The sequence below is a fragment of the Dendrobates tinctorius genome, unplaced genomic scaffold (assembly GCF_039654945.1).
Source record: "Dendrobates tinctorius isolate UK_male_01 unplaced genomic scaffold, ASM3965494v1 ptg000151l, whole genome shotgun sequence".
NCBI lineage: Eukaryota > Metazoa > Chordata > Amphibia > Anura > Dendrobatidae > Dendrobates > Dendrobates tinctorius.
In genome coordinates this window covers 18,278,955-18,296,536 of record NW_027361818.1, presented here as the reverse complement: position 1 = coordinate 18,296,536, position 17,582 = coordinate 18,278,955, and the positions used below count along the sequence as shown (strand labels likewise).

Here is a 17,582-nt window from a genome sequence, read left to right as displayed (position 1 = left end):
AATTTTCAAAAAAATCAATGGGATGATTACCAAATAATAAAATAATGTATACTCACCAGCTCTAAACCCCATAGATTCAGCAATGAATGTTCTTTTCGTTCCTCATATTAAGCCCCGTTCTTCGGTCATCTAACCATTGTGATTTGAGATTGGCTGCAGTGGTCAGGCAAATGCAAGTGGATGTCATAGAACACATCAGTAGATTAGTCAGCAGAGAAGTGACAGCGGCCAGAGTCTGTATGTAAAGATGATTTTATTTTTTTATAACCGTGCTTGCCATTTGAAAAAACATTTGGGAAGTCGAAGACTATCTTTAATTTCTTTATTTCTAAAACTATATATAATGGGATTAATCAAGGGGGTAAATACAGTGTATAGCAGGGATGTGATTTTATTAATAGCTGATGCTTGTTCACTTGTTGGGAGAATATACACACTGAAAAGAGTTGTGTAAAATATGGAGACCACAGTGAGGTGAGAGCTGCAGGTGGAGAAGGCTTTCTGTCTACTGACATTAGATGAAATCTGCAAGATGGCACGGACAATCTGCACATAACTAACAACAATTATTATGCTGGGAATAATCAGCAGGGGAATACTTAATAAATACATTTGTAGTTTTATAGGAAATGTATCCGAACAGGCAATGTCTTGTAAGGGAACGAGATCACAGAATAGATGGTCAATAACATTAGGGCCACAGAACTTTAACCTGGATATTATTATAATGTAAATGAGTGACGCAAAGAAACTGAGCAACCAAGAAGTGATGGACAATATCATGCAATTATCATTTGTCATTATAGAGGAGTAACGGAGTGGGTTACAGATGGCCACATATCTGTCATAAGACATCACTGTGAGGAGAAGACATTCAAATGATTCTGTGGCACTAAAGAAATAAATTTGGGTCATGCAGCCAATAAAAGCAATGGTTCCTCCATTATTCATTAAAACGTAGAGAATGTTAGGGGCAATATCTGAGATCAATAAGATGTCACTGATGGACAGTTGTGAGATGAAGAAGTACATTGGGGTGTGGAGGTTCTTGCTGGTGGACACCAGGGTGATGATCAGGAGATTCCCACATATTGTGACCCAGAATATTACAAGAAGCAGACAGAAGAGTATAATTCTTAGTTGTGAACTGCCTTGAAAACCTAGGAGTACAAACTCTTTAATATCAGTCAGATTGTTCACCTGCAAAATAGTATATTAACATAAGAGATATGAAAGTCAATAAGATTTATTACTAATATAATAAGATAAAGGAACTGGAGTTCTTCATGTTACAGGAAATCAGATGGGAATGTCATGAATGGCAGGTTTGTGTCACTGAAGTGACTGGCCTCGGTGATGTAAGTCCGAGAATTGAAGGTCTGGTAATTATTGGTTACTGAGAGGTTTTGGTAAATGACCAGATATTGGGTCCAGGGTTCAAAGAGTGGCCAAAAGAGCTTGGGTAGAAATAGTCAATCCCATAGCTCCAGTAGGGGTCTTGCAGGTCCTAGAAAAGGCAGCTGAATTTGCTCAATTGTGTCTGAGGTAGGGGAGCTCTAATGGTGCACAGACCATAACAATACACCACTTGCGGTGAAAGTTACACCACATCATTTTAATATGCCTATCCTGAGAAAGGAGTTTATTTTTGTTATTGAATGTTTTATTTTTGCCTAAGTGAAGCTTCTAGGTTTACTTTCAAAGTTTATGAGAGAAATTAAACCCGAGACTGTTTTGCACCAGAACCAAATGCCTCTGTGTACCCTTCACTGCTGATAGAAGGTTTGAATCTCTACAATGTTCTCTTTAAAGATTTAGCTGTCATATCTAAGCCTAAATGCTAACTGATACCGTTGATCACTCTCACAGAATTGATTCCTCCATAACATGTGGATGTAACGTTCAAGTGTCAATACTATGTGGTATATGGAGCGCTCATCTTGCAAAGTTGTATGTTTGTCCTCACCATCTCCTCACTTTATGGAATGCGACAAAGATGTCCTCTGATCAAGAGCATTTTCTATCTAAACTTCATTAAATTACGATCAATGTTCACCTGAACACAAATTTTATTTCCTATAAAAATAAATTAGAAACTTTGTTTTGAAAATTTCCATTCTTATTTTCAAGATCTAAATGTGATTGCAATGGGAATTATCATATATCCCTACATCATTTGTGTTCTTACATCAGATATTTCCATGTTCTTCTTATTTTTCACCGTGAGGTAAGATGTGGCAGGTCATCATCTGCAATAGAAGATCTTCATCAACATGGTCCGATTCTGTAGAACGATATGACATATTCAGATGCATCAACATTTACTCATAGAACAGGAACTATGACATGACTCCATATACGTATATATACATATATATATATATATATTACGCCATTGCCTCATTGGAGTTGGTGTTGTTTTTGTCTCCCATATCTCTCGAGGTGCAGTCCAACGAGGCATCATTATTATTAATTATTGGATTATTCCAAGCATGATGTAAAATGCAGTAATAAAATAAACACTATCAAATATGTGGATACATAATCTAACATGTAAATAATCACATTTAAATGCCTCGTAAATGCCGGAAAAAATAAGAAATGTTATTTCTCATTTTTCAGAACAGTTGCAATAAAAATAGATCAAAAGAATGAAAAGAGGCCAAAATGATTAAAAAAAAAGTGACATCTGGTTCTTAGAAAACACTAGCCCTAACATGAATCCATTAGTGGGAAAAGAAAAAAAAATGATTATAGTCTCTGAATTTGGCAACACAAAAAAAAAACATGTCGTATTCTATTTTTCAAAAGTAACAGTAAAACATTTTAAAAGTTAATCATTGTACCATGTTTAAGACGCAAGTCGGAGCGCGTTGGTTTTAGGCTATGTGCACACGTAGCGTTTTAAAACGCTTACTAAAAACCGGACTCCTTCCCAGAAATCGCGCGTTTTTTTCCGCGCGATTTCACTGCGATTTTACAGCGATTATGTTCGCGATTTTGCCGCGATTTTCGCTTGCGATATTCAAGCACTTTCCAAGCGATTTGAAGCATCGCTTGGAAAGTGATTGACAGGTTGGTCACACTTGTCAAACATAGTGTTTGACAAGCGTGACCAGGTTTTTACTATTGAGGCCGCCTATGAGGCATCAATAGTAAAAGATAGAATGTTAAAATGCTAAAAAAAAATAAAAAATCGGGGTATATTTACCTTCCGGCGTCCCGCGCTGCATTCCCGGGCCTCAGCGTTCCCAGCGTTGCCTTGCGAGACCTGTGATGACGTAGTCTCGCGTTGCTATAGCGATCTCGCGAGACCGCTAGAGTCACGCGAGACTACGTCATTACAGGTCCTTGCCGCAAGGCATTACTGGGAACGCTGAGGCCGGGAATGCAGCGCGGGACGTCTGAAGGTAAATATACCCCGATTTTTTATTTTTTATTCTTTTTTTTACAGGGGTATGGTACCCAGGGCCTGGAGGACAGTCTCCTCTCCTCCACACCGTGGGTACCAACCGCACATGAGACGCTTAACTTCCCGCATGGTGAGCATAGCCACATGCGGGAAGTAAGCGATTCTCATGCATTCCTATGGGTGCGGAATCGCGGCAATTCTTTGCGATTCCGCACAAAGAATGAGCATGCTGCGATTTTTTTCCGCGATGCGATTCCGCCGCGGAAAAAAGCGCAGCAATAGCACAGCATGTGCGGAATGCCATAGGAATGCATGGGGGGCGTTCTGTACACGATTTTTAAGCGTTTTCGCGCCGAAAATCGTGGCAAAAACGCTTAAAAATCGCTACGTGTGCACACAGCCTTAATGCTGTACCTCTGTGTACTGTGCTATTATGTGCTAACAGTAAATCTAGTGGACCACATTTTTGTGATGTTCTATTTGAAAATGACTCATTAAAAAACATATTTTGCTATAAAGGTTGCAATTGGCTAGCTGAATCCACCCTGTGTTTCTCTGTATATTAGAGGCAGCGAATAACGAGCATACTTTCTGAGAAGGTGGATAAGATGGAATTTTGAAGCAATTGTGAGAACTAGATGATGTGGGTGATCTGGTCAGAAAACCAGTCAATGACTGGAGCATATAGCCATCGCCATAACCACAGAAGTAAGAAAGCATGTTTGTATCAGAAAGTGGCAAAACAAAAAAAGAAATGCCTTTAACAGGTAGTGCACCCATCTGTAAAGTTACTTTCACTGTCCGGAATTTGACAAGACAACTTCTTATTCTTGAGCCATTTACCGAGGTTAGAAAAAGGGAATTAAGGATCCAGCGATGGGCAGAGGTGGCTAAAAAAATAACTTTTCTTGAAAAGCTATTAAAATGGGCAACACATGTTGTTAGGCACAAACACACTGTTAGGAAAGATCAATGCTTTTTGAGTTGCGTTTTAGTCATGAGATCATGACTAAGATGCAAATCAAAATGCGTTAATCTTTCCTAACAGTGTTTTAGTGCCCGACAATATGTGTGAGTCAGCATCTTCAAGACCAGGGAGACAGAATCTCACCTGACCGGGAGAAAGGACGGGGCCGAGCAGCACGAGGAGGAGACCGAGTGGGCACTGCGGCCGCCCCTGCCTGGCTCCACACCACGGCTGCGGTCTGTATGGCTAGACCCGCGGCCGCCACTGCCCCGCTCCACAACACGGCTGCGGCCTGTACGGTGAGACCCGCGGCAGCCACTGCCCCGCTCCAGACCGCGGCTGCGCCCTGTACATCCAGACCCGCGGCTGCCTCTGTCTCACCACCTGATGGGGCAACTCTGGTGGAGGGGAACTGGCCTAGGGCCTGTATCATTCCCCCTGAACCAGGGTGAACCAGGGCGTGAGAATGCCCGAAGCCTGCGTCAACTCTTCTTTGGCTGGACCCGGCGGCTGAGACACCGATCAGACATCTCCCTGCAGGACGTCAGAGATTGATAAGTGACATTTCATTTGCGTTTATAGTTAATCCAAGGACCTGTAGCCGGCCCTAGCGTGGCCATATAGTTACCACCCCTCGTACTGTTTAGCATTTTGATACTTGTGTATTTGTGTCTGGATTCCCTGCGTGGAAAAACCATTGTTCTCTTTGCTCTTTATGTATATATAAAAGTCTAGTTTAACCCTTGCTCGGTCTCCGGCTCGTCACTGCATCCTGCGTACCAGCAAGTACCACACAGCCAGAAAATGAACCAGGAATATTGTTAAATAAAAGAGTGCAATAAAGGTGCACACACAGTGTATTACCAAAATATACAAAAAGGCTTTATTGAAGACAGATGGACAATTAAAAACAATTAAAATCATCTATAAAAAAACATTCACAAAAGATGGTGAGCGGGCGACTCCAAAAAATACTAGATAGAATATTTATGGAAAATTTGTGTCATAAAGAGTATATCAAATAATACACCATAGGGCAGTAATACAATAAAATGTGGACCAAAGAGGGAAATAATGCACAAGATGGAATTAAATGAATCACAATCACAATGCGCTTTGATAGAGTCAATTTTGATACAGTATGCATGTGAACACCATCAAACATATGATTCTAGTATCATAAGTGTGCAAAGGTATAGAACCCAAGGATCAAGAGTCAGTCACCACAAAAGTCCCAATATAAGATTCACTACAAAAATCATAATTACCCTTGTGAGGTATAAGGAGCCCGCTCTGCCCAACGTGAGGCGTAAGGAGCCCGCTCTGCCCAACGTGAGGTGTAAGGAGCCCGCTCTGCCCAACGTGAGGTGTAAGGAGCCCGCTCTGCCCAACGTGAGGTGTAAGGAGCCTGCTCTGCTCAACGTGAGGTGTAAGGAGCCCGCTCTGCTCAACTTGAGGTGTAAGGAGCCCGCTCTGCCCAACGTGAGGTGTAAGGAGCCTGCTCTGCTCAACGTGAGGTGTAAGGAGCCCGCTCTGCTCAACTTGAGGTGTAAGGAGCCCGCTCTGCCCAACGTGAGGTGTAAGGAGCCTGCTCTGCTCAACGTGAGGTGTAAGGAGCCTGCTCTGCTCAACGTGAGGTGTAAGGAGCCCGCTCTGCTCAACGTGAGGTGTAAGGAGCCCACTCTGCCCAACGTGAGGTGTAAGGAGCCCGCTCTGCCCAACATGAGGTGTAAGGAGCCCGCTCTGCCCTGAGCAGCGACATGTCCACTCACCATCTTTTGTGAATGTTGTGTTATTGATGGCTTTAATTGTCTATCTGTCTTTTTGGCATGTCTTTATTAAAGCCTTTTTGTATATTTTGGTAATACACTGTGCTTGCACAATTATTGCGCTCTTTTCTTTAACAATATTAATGGATAACAAATGGCAATTTCCAAATTTAACACGTCACCATGGGACATTTGGGGCCTTTTTAATACAGCATAGTGTATGAGTCTACCTGTTAGGGTTGGCAGATCGCAAGTTATTAGTTATTTAATTTAGTGCGATCACAACCCAGGGTCCACTGTGCAGAGATGTTATCCTGCAGCTAGTAAACAATGATGAAGCCATGCGATGAGCATTCACCAGAAAGCACTTTGTGTTTAGTCCACACAGTGTGGTCTGAACGCAAGATACCAGACTGATAGCATTTCAGAGAGGTATGCACTGGCAAAGGAATACCAGCTCAGATAACCAATGAGTGGCAAAGAAAAATGAAACTAACTAATACAGATGTCCACCGAGTGGTGCAAAAATATGAGTACCAAGGTCAGATAGCCGCTTAGGCTACTTTCACACATCAGTTTTTTGCCGTCAGGCAGGATCCGGCTTTTTTTTAGAAAAAACGGATCCGGCATAAATTTTGGAGAACTGTAGAAACGGATCCGTTTTTTTGCTGGATCCGTCTCTGTTCCTGGCGGCTGGCCAATTGGATCTGAGCATGCGCAGACTTAAAAAAACCGGATCCGGTGGCTGGATCCGTCTTTTTCTGGATCCGGCGCATTCCGGCGCCCATAGGCTTTCATTGTAGCAAAAAGCTGGAAGCGCCGGATCCGGCGCTTCCGGCTTTTTCGCCGGAGACAAAAAACGTTACAGTAGCCGTTTTTTCCAGACGCCGGAATGAGACAAGTTGCCGGATCCGGCAAAAAACGAATGAAACGCAATGCCATCCGGCACGATCCGGTGCTAATGCAAGTCAATGGGGAAAAACCGGATCCGGCATTGCATTTTGCCAGATCCGGTTTTACAAAAAAAAGCCGGATCGCGCCTGAAGGCAAAAAACTGATGTGTGAAAGAGGCCTAAGTGGTACTAAATGAGGTGTGTACTGTACCCAGTTGAAACCAAAAGGGTTAAAGCACGTGGGTTAGACTGTGCCCCATAACTGACCCGTGCTAACCACACACGTGGCCAAGACGGGCTCTATGCCAAGCCAAGTGAAAAACCTGCCTCTCTAAGGAATGCTAGGCACTCACACAGCCGACAGAATGGCAAAGTCTCCACCCACATAAACAACCGCAAATGATATTAGCGAGCTGGCGTGTGCCTCGGAGGACTTTTTATAGGTTCAGGTCATGTCCAGTCAGATAGGACCTTGCTCATGGACCAATCCGGAGTAGCCGCATCACCAGAGCAGCTGACGACTGACCACCAATGAGAGGTCACCACACGAGAATGCTCAGTAGGGTGATTTCTGGGCTTAGCCTCCAGAGCATGTTTGCCACTGCCTTTCACTGGTTACCATAGACTTGGCTGGGAGGCCAGCAGCAACCAAGCGAACAGCACAAGTCTGAGCAAGATGCTGAGACCGATGTCTTTGCTGAGCAGCTTCAACTGTGGCTGGAGCAGAATGGGAGACTGCAGAGGTGGACAAGGCTTGGGATCTATCCTGTGTAGAATGAGTTTCCTGGCGCCTAATACTGCCTATGCTGGTTTTTCATAGACCATAAGGTCTGGGACAACCCCTTCTGATTCACATTGTTTTATAAACCTGTGTAATACTATCTTGGAGCTTTCTTTGAGCTGTGGTGGGCAACAAAATGTAATATTATAAGGTATTTTATAAGTGATGGGCGAGTAATGAAGTGCTCGGGTACTCTAGCCGAGCAACAAACTCAAAGTAAGTCTGTGTGAAACTCAAGCATTTTTCTAGCGCCCCCTGGCAGTCTGCAGATGAACGAAAAATTGCAGAAATCGATGGGAACAGTGCTCAAATGACATGGGAACAGCATGGGGAAGACCCCTGGAAGCATTTCTGACTCCCAGGTCACTACTGTGAACAATGTTGTCTGAAACTTACACCACTTTTAGAGACTCACAATGAAACAAACAAAAATGAAATCAAAATGGATTTTCCTGGGATATATGATAAGGAACATCCTTTCCATGGTAATAAGATGTATATAAGGCAAAATAAATAACCAAAAACAAAAATGCTCCTCCACCACTTGTGCTGTGTTCACATGTAGCATTTTTGATGCCTTTTGTAACTTTAGCTTTGATTTCAACCAAGACAAATGCATTAACTGGGAAATGTCAATGTAGCATGTAACAACCTTATCTGGCCATGTGGTGTGTGACACATCTTCAGACACATCCTGTTTCATTTATGAAGGTGGGACTCTGAAAGTCACAGAGCCAATTTTTATGGGGTCATCAGGCGGCCTTTACTATTCCTAAAAGGCCAGCAGTCGTTCCTCATTATTCTTAGAGAACCATCAGCTGGCTATGCTCTGTTTTTCCCGTTATTAAATAGTGAGTCACCTATACTGTTGTTGCATATGCAGTGAGTGGCAGAGCTGAACAAAATTTGGATGCACCCCAATACCTCTTTGAAGAGATGTACATTAGGGCCATCTGAAATCAATGTTCCCATTATTAGGAAGTTGGTGCACCCGTACTGCTTGCCTATCCAGTGAATGCAAGGCCTGCCCCAAATTTGGACGCACCCCAATAACCCTTTGAAAAGACGTACAGGAGGACCTCCTGAAATCAATGATCCCATTATTGGGAAGTTGGTTCTCCCAAACTGTTTGGCAATGCAGTGAATGCAACACCTGCCCCAAATTTGGATGCACCCCAATACCCCTTTGAACATATTAATTAATAGGAAGTTGTTACTCCCATATTGTTTGCCTATGAAGTGAATGAAAGGCATGCCCCAAGTTTGGACGTGTAAGGAGGAAGACCGCGCTGCGGTTACTGATGTCATGCTGGGTCTGGAACTGTCGAGGCTGCATCCAGTGTTGCCAGGGGGAAAGAAAGGGGAATGGGACAGGTCCTATGACCCGGGGATAGGTGGCATGGCTAAGCCGGGCCATGAGCAGGAAGCACGAGGAAGAGGTCTCAGTTTACCGTTGGAAGAGAGGTGTGCTGCACGCTTTGCAGTGACAGAGGCAGCACAGAGACATGCCCTGGCAAAGCTTAGGCAAACTCTCATGTGAGCCAGTGATTGTTCAGAGCCCCACGCACCCGGCCAAGCAGAGTGCAGTGCTCACGCGGAGGAGCAGGTGCCAGTGGCAGGACCCTGAGGTGCTTTCCCCATTGCTATTAGACACGCAGCAGCGTGTGAGATAGAGACTCCTGTAGCACTCCCCACTTTGGCTGCACAGATTTATGGACTAGGTGCTCATCGGGCAAAACCAGTAACCGCCCATTGCAGCCAGAAGCTGGACTGTGATTTGTTGTAATTCATTTGAGGACAACACGCCGGCCATTGATGGTGCTCCAGCTGCTTTCAGACTGTATGTGGATGAGGCCCAGAGAAGACATTGATAAGTGTCATTTCAATAACCATGAGCGGAGAAAAAGTTTTGGCGTTATCATTCATATTCTCTGAAAAAAGGACAAGAAATCAAAATTTCTGCTGGAATATGTAAACTTTTAAGCACAACTGTGTGTATGTATATACAGCCTCTGGCAAAAATTAAGAGACCACCACATCAAAACAATGTAATCAAGAGGATGATGGATAGTTACAAGCCATCAAACAAAGAAGAACTGCTTACATTTTTACCCCAGAAGCAGTGTGAAAGACGTGTGGCAAGCATGCTAAGACGCATGAAAGCTGGGATTATTAATCATGGTTATTCCACAAAATATTGATTTCTGAACTCTTCCTGAGTTAAAACATTAGTATTGTTGTTTCTAAGTGATTACGAACTTGTTTTTTTGCATTACTTGAGGTCCGAAAGCACTGAGTTTTGTTTATTTTCTCTTTTTCAGAAAAAAGATGTATTTCTTGGAAATTTGGAGACACGTTGTCAGAAATTTATAGACTAAAAAAACAATTACATAGTAACATAGTTAGTAAGGCCGAAAAAAGACATTAGTCCATCCAGTTCAGCCTATAAAATTCTGTCAGAATAAATCCCCAGATCTACGTCCTTCTAAAGAACCTAACAATAACTGTAAGATACAATATTGTTACGCTCCAGGAAGACATCCAGGCCTCTCTTGAACCCTTCGACTGAGTTCGCCATCACCACCTCCTCAGGCAGGGAATTCCAGATTCTCACTGCCCTAACAGTAAAGTATCCTCTTCTATGTTGGTGGAAAAACCTTCTCTCCTCCAGACGCAGAGAATGCCCCCTTGTGACCGTCACCTTCCATGGTATAAACAGATCCTCGGAGAGATATTTGTATTGTCCCTTATATACTTATACATGGTTATTAGATCGCCCCTCAGTCATCTTTTTTCTAGACTAAATAATCCTAATTTTTGCTAATCTCTCTGGGTATTGTAGTTCCCCCATCCCCTTTATTAATTTTGTTGCCCTCCTTCGTACCCGCTCTATTTCCATTATATCCTTCCTGAGCACTGGTGCCCAAAACTGAACACAGGCCTCCATGTGCGGTCTAACCAGAGATTTGTACAGAGGCAGTATAATGCTCTCATCATGTGTATCCAGACCTCTTTTCATGCACCCCGCAATCCTGTTTGCCTTGGCAGCCGCTGCCTAGCACTGGCTGCTCCAGGTAAGTTTATCATTGACTAGGATCCCCAAGTCCTTCTCCATGTCAGATTTACCCAGTGGCTTCCTGTTCTGTGTGTAATGGTGATATTCATTCCTTCTTCCCATGTGTATAACCTTACATTTATCATTGGTAAACTGCATCTGCCACCTTTCAACCCAAGTTCCCAACTTATCCAGATCCATCCGTAGCAGAATACTATCTTCTCTTGTATTGACTGCTTTACATAGTTTTGTATCATCTGCAAATATCGATATTTTACTGTGCAAACCTTCTACCAGATCGTTAATAAATATGTTGAAGAGAAAAGGTCCCAACACCGACCCCTGCAGTCCCCACTGGTCACAGCGACCCAGTTAGAGAATATACCATTTATAACCACCCTCTGCTTTCTATCACTCAGCCAGTTACTTACCCATTTTCATTCATTTTCCCCCAGACCCGGCATTCTCATTTTGTGTACCAACCTCTTGTGTGGCACGGAATCAAACACTTTGGAAAAATCAAGATATACCACATCCAATGACTCACCTTGGTCCAGTCTATAGCTTTCCTCTTCATAAAAACTGATTAGATTGGCTTGACAGGAGCGATTCCTCATAAACCCATGTTGATATGGAGCTACACAGTTATTCTCATTGAGATAATCCAGAATAAAATCCCTCAGAAACCCTTCAAATATTTTACCAACAATAGAGGTTAGACTTACTGTCCTATAATCTCCAAGTTCACTTTTAGAGCCCTATTTGAATATTGGTACCACATTTATATGTGCCAGTCTTGTGGAACAGACCCCGTTGTTATAGAGTCTCTAAATATAAGAAATAATGGTTTGTCTATTACATTACTTAGTTCTCTTAGTACTCGTGGGTGTATGCCATTCGGACCCAGAGATTTATCTATTTTAATCTTATTTAGCCTGTTTTGCACCTCTTCTTGGGTTAGATTGGTGACCCTTAATATAGGGTTTTCTTTGTCTCTCGGCGTTTTAACTCAAAAATATACAGTTACGTCCATATATATTTGGACAGAGACAACATTTTTCTAATTTTGGTTCAAGACATTAACACAATGAATTTTAAACAAAGCAATTCAGATGCAGTTGAAGTTCAGATTTTCAGCTTTCATTTGAGGGTATCCACATTAAAATTGGATGAAGGGTTTAGGAGTTTCAGCTTCTTAACATGTGCCACCCTGTTTTTAAAGGGACCAAAAGTAGTTGGACAATTGACTCCAAGACTATTTCATGGACAGGTGTGGGCAATCCCTTCGTTATGTCATTCTCAATTAAAGCAGATAAAAGACCTGGAGTTGATTGGAGGTGTGGTGCTTGCATTTGGAAGGTTTTGCTGTGAAGGAAACATGCTGTCAAAGGAGCTCTCCATGCAGGTGAAACAAGCCATCCTTAAGCTGCAAGAACAGAAAAAACCCATCCGAGAAATTGCTACAACATTAGGAGTGGCAAAATCTACAGCTTGGTACATCCTGAGAAAGAAAGCAAGAACTGGTGAACTCATCAATGCAAAAACACCTGGGCGCCCACGGAAGACAACAGTGGTGGATGATCGCACAATAATCTCCATGGTGGAGAGAAACCCCTTCACAACAGCCAACCAAGTGAACAACACTCTCCAGGAGGAAGGCGTATCAATATCCAAATCTACTATAAAGAGAAGACTGCATGAAAGTAAATACAGAGGGTTCACTGCACGGTGCAAGCCACTCATGAGCATCAAGAATCAAAAGGCTAGACTGGACATTGCTAAAAAAAATCTAAAAAAGCCAGCACTGTTCTGGAAGAACATTCTTTTACAAATGAAACCAAGATCAACCTCTACCAGAATGATGGAAAGAGAAAAGTATGGCGAAGGCGTGGTACAGCTCATGATCCAAAGCATACCACATCATCTGTAAAACACGCCGGAGGCAGTGTGATGGCTTGGGCATGCAAGGCTGCCAGTGGCACTGGGTCGCTAGTGTTTATTGATGATGTGACACACGGGCAGAAGCAGCCGAATGAATTCTGAGGTACTCAGAGCCATACTGTGCGCTCAGATCCAGCCAAATGCAGCCAAACTGATTGGTCGTCGTTTCATACTACAGATGGACAATGACCCAAAACATAAAGCCAAAGCAACCCAGGAGTTTATTAAAGCAAAAAAGTGAAATATTCTTGAATGGCCAAGTCAGTCACCTGATCTCAACCCAACTGAGCATCTATTTCACTTGTTAAAGACTAAGTTTCAGACAGAAAGGCCCACAAACAAACAGCAACTGAAAACCACCACAGTGAAGGCCTGGCAGAGCATCAAAAAGGAGGAAACACAGCGTCTGGTGATGTCCATGAGGTCAAGACTTCAGGCAGTCATTGCCAGCAAAGGGTTTTCAACCAAGTACTAGAAATGAACATTTTATTTACAATTATTTAATCTGTCCAATTACTTTTGATCCCTTTAAAACCAGGGTGGCACATGTTAAGGAGCTGAAACTCCTAAACCCTTCATTCAATTTTAATGTGGATACCCTCAAATGAAAGTTGTAAGTCTGAACTTCAACTGCATCTGAATTGCTTTGTTTAAAATTCATTGAGGTAATGTCTAGAACCAAAATTAGAAAAATGCTGTCTCTGTCCAAATATATATGGACCTAACTGTACCTATAAAGAGAAAAATCAGACAAATTGAACATTTGGAAGTCGTCTTAATTTTTGACCTAGGTTTGTATATATATATATATATATATATATATATATATATATATATATTGTGGTGTAGTGACCACTGTGTCCGCTAGGGGGTGCTGTGTGGATGTCCTAGGAGAGAGGATGAATGGCAGAGTCCAGAATGACCATTATGTATCTCAAGGTGGGTGGCCTTGAGATGGAGACTTATGTGCGTGTTGATCAGCAGTGATACTGCTGACGTGTTGTTTCAGTATGTCAGGGGGAAGTCTCCAGGTAGCTGGGGAGATGGGCGGACCCAGTTACCTACAAATCCACCCAGGGGTGTGGTTAAGAACGCTATTGTAAAGGTGTGAGAATGGTTCAAGGACCTGTGGTGAGGTCATAGCCATGTGACCCGGTGGGCGTGGCTACGGACCATATAAGGTGGCCAGGGTAGGTCACATGGAATTAATGCTGGGACCCGGCTGGTCCGTTGTGGAATGCCCTGTCTGGGAGAGATGGGGGTTGTCTTCCTGACAGCACGCGAATGCTGGGTTGAATGGCTGCATGTGCCTGATGGTTCCCTGGAAGGAATGGACGTCTCCAGCATGGTGAAGGAATCATGAGGAGACCCTGACGTGGGTGAGATAACTGAGGCTTAAGAGCCTGTGTATGCATAACCTGTGTGACCACAGGGATTACAGAGCTGAACTCTATCATGGACGCTATGCTGATTAAGTGAACTTTATGTTGCTGTGGGTTTATGATGCAAAATAAACTGCATGGACTATGACTGTTTATGGAAAACCCGTGCCGGATCTGGTTTTGCGGCTGCTAAGCGAGTATCCCCTACTTAAATGACAGCACTACCTTGCAATATATATATATATATATATATATATATATATATATATATATATATATATATATATAAATATATAAACAAAAACAAAACTTCCTTCTCACCACTCATTGGGGGTTGTCTATGTTGTCCTTTTTTAAATTTCCGGTCATCTACCACAGTGGTCCCCAACCTTTTTTGCACCAGGGACCGGCTTGAACCAAGACCATTCTTCCACGGCCCGGCAGGGCGGGGATGGAGGTGTGACAGGGGCGGGGCTTTGGTCATAAGGGGGCGTGGTTATGGACGCGGTTGTAGTTTAGCAGTGCATACTTATCATTTAATTATAGCATTTTTAATGTGACTCAACTCACCATAGGTTTTGAATGAGTGGGAGCACCTGGCTTGTTTCTCTGTTTTAGTGGGAGCACTGGGCTACTTCTACTGATGACCGTCACTGCTAATGATGATTGGAACCTACAAGGAAATGGAGCATTGAGCACTTAAGAAAAATTGTACTGGAGTACTGTACATGCTGATTATTTTCTAATCATCAGAAAATGTATGTGTGGTTCCCCCCGTCCTGTCCAGCTCTGTGTGGCTCCCCCTGTTGTATGCATGGCTCCCCTGTCCCATCCTGTATACATGGCTCCTCTGTCCCATCCTATATACATGGCTCCGCTCCCATCCTCCCATCCTGTATGCATGGCTCTGCGCCCACTCTTCTATCCTGTATACATGGATCCCCTGTCCCATCCTGTATACATGGCTCCGCTCCCACTCTCCCGGCCTCCCTTGTATACATGGCTCCGCTCCCACTCTCCCGGCCTCCCTTGTATATATGGCTCTGCTCCCACTCTCCCTCCCTTGTATATATGGCTCTGCTTCCACTCTCCCGGCCTCCCTTGTATATATGGCTCCGCTCCCAGTCTCCGGCCTCCCTTGTATATGGCTCCGCTCCCACTCTCCCTCCCTTGTATATATGGCTCTGTTTCCACTCTCTCGGCCTCCCTTGTATATATGGCTCTGCTTCCACTCTCCCTCCCTTGTATATATGGCTCCGCTCCCAGTCTCCCGGCCTCCCCTGTATATATGGCTCCGCTCCCAGTCTCCCGGCCTCCCTTGTATATATGGCTCCGCTCCCAGTCTCCCGGCCTCCCTTGTATATGGCTCCACTCCCACTCTCCCTCCCTTGTATATATGGCTCTGTTTCCACTCTCCCGGCCTCCCTTGTATATACGGCTCTGCTTCCATTCTCCCTCCCCTGTATATATGGCTCCGCTCCCAGTCTCCCGGCCTCCCCTGTATATATGGCTCCGCTCCCGGTCTCCCCTGTATATATGGCTCCGTTCCTAGTCTCCCGGCCTTCCCTGTATATATGGCTCCGCTCCCAGTCTCCCGGCCTCCCCTGTATATATGGCTCCGCTCCCAGTCTCCCGGCCTCCCCTGTATATATAGCTCCGCTCCCAGTCTCCCGGCCTCCCCTGTATATATGGCTCCGCTCCCAGTCTCCCGGCCTCCCCTGTATATATGGCTCCGCTCCCAGTCTCCCGGCCTCCCCTGTATATATGGCTCCGCTCCCAGTCTCCCGGCCTCCCCTGTATATATGGCTCCGCTCCCAGTCTCCCGGCCTCCCCTGTATATATGGCTCCGCTCCCAGTCTCCTGGCCTCCCCTGTATATATGGCTCTGCTTCCACTCTCCCTCCCTTGTATATATGGCTCCGCTCCCAGTCTCCCGGCCTCCCTTGTATATATGGCTCTGCTTCCACTCTCCCTCCCTTGTATATATGGCTCCGCTCCCAGTCTCCCGGCCTCCCTTGTATATATGGCTCCGCTCCCAGTCTCCCGGCCTCCCTTGTATATATGGCTCCACTCGGCTCCCCCATCCTCCCCCATCATACTTACCCTCACATCGCTGACCTTCCTTCCCGTCGCTGAACTTCCCTCCCTGCATCTCGCGGTGCTACAGCTCCTGTGCGGAGCGGTCACGTGCTACCGCTCATTAAGGTCCATGAATATGGACGCCACGCCTATGGGAAAGGAGTGGTGTCCATATTCATGACCTTAAATGAGCGGTACACTTGACCGCTCAGCGCTGGATGAAGCCGCCGCGGGATGCAGGGTGAGTATCAGCTGCTGCACCGCCGCCGGCTCCCCTTCTGTCCGCGGACCGGCAAGGGCACTGCAACGGCCCGGTGCTGGGCCGCGGACCGGTGGTTGGGGACCTCTGCTCTACCAGAGGCCTGGGAGTTTGAGGGTTCTGCGCTGGATCTTAGTTGATCCCAGTATTGCGCTATTCTGGACAGAGAGCTCAGATGTTGCTCCTGGGATCTGATGTAATCATTCTTCCAACTTAGGGATCACTGCTCCAAGTGCTCCTATTACCACTGGAATCACTGTAGCCTTCACCTTCCACATCTTCTCCAGTTCTCCTTTGAGGCCCTGGTATTTCTCCAGCTTCTCATATTCCTTCTTTCTGATGTTGCTGTCACTTGGCACTGTCACATCTATCATCATTGCTGTTTTTATATTTCCTTTTGGATGAATAATTTAGGCTTACTGTGCGCTGCTGAGATCAGGATAAAGTCACCACATGAGATACTTTTAAACTCTTTATTCCCAACGCGTTTCGAAATGAAAAACCATTTCTTCCTCAGGGGATGACAAGTAGTCTACTTGTCATCCCCTGAGGAAGAAATGGTTTTTCATTTCGAAACGCGTTGGGAATAAAGAGTTTAAAAGTATCTCATGTGGTGACTTTATCCTGATCTCAGCAGCGCACAGTAAGCCTAAATTATTCATCCAAAAGGAAATATATTGACGGTCACGGTTGTGAACCTCGGGCGTGCAGCAGGCTGACATTGATTTATATGCTTTTATTCACTCTGGAGAAGGTGAGTAGATTCCATCTGAATTTATTTCATTTTTTACCCAGATAAGACCCTATTGCACTTTTTCTTTCCTTAGTTTTATCATTGCTGTTTTCTGATCCTTGTCTACTATCACAATGTCTGGTTGGTTAGCCAACATCTGCTTATCCGTCTGGATCTTTAAGTCCCACAGGATTTTAGCCCTTTCATTTTCCACCTCTTTTTCTGGGGTCTCCCACCTGAACTTAGGGGAACTTAGCCTACATGCTGTGCAGATGTTCCTGTATACAATTCCCACTATTTGGTTGTGGCGTT

At 44.4% G+C, this 17,582-nt stretch overlaps 1 protein-coding gene across 1 annotated transcript; it reads right to left on the bottom strand.

Moving 5' to 3' along the window:
• Positions 1-261: 261 nt before the first annotated feature.
• On the bottom strand, positions 262-2,203 carry LOC141049958 (olfactory receptor 6B9-like). Its single transcript, XM_073546801.1, has 2 exons — positions 2,189-2,203; positions 262-1,200 (listed from the first exon to the last, which is right to left on the bottom strand). The coding sequence occupies exons 1-2, from the start codon at positions 2,201-2,203 to the stop codon at positions 262-264; spliced, it is 954 nt and encodes a 317-aa protein (XP_073402902.1).
• Between the last annotated feature and the right edge of the window lie 15,379 nt (positions 2,204-17,582).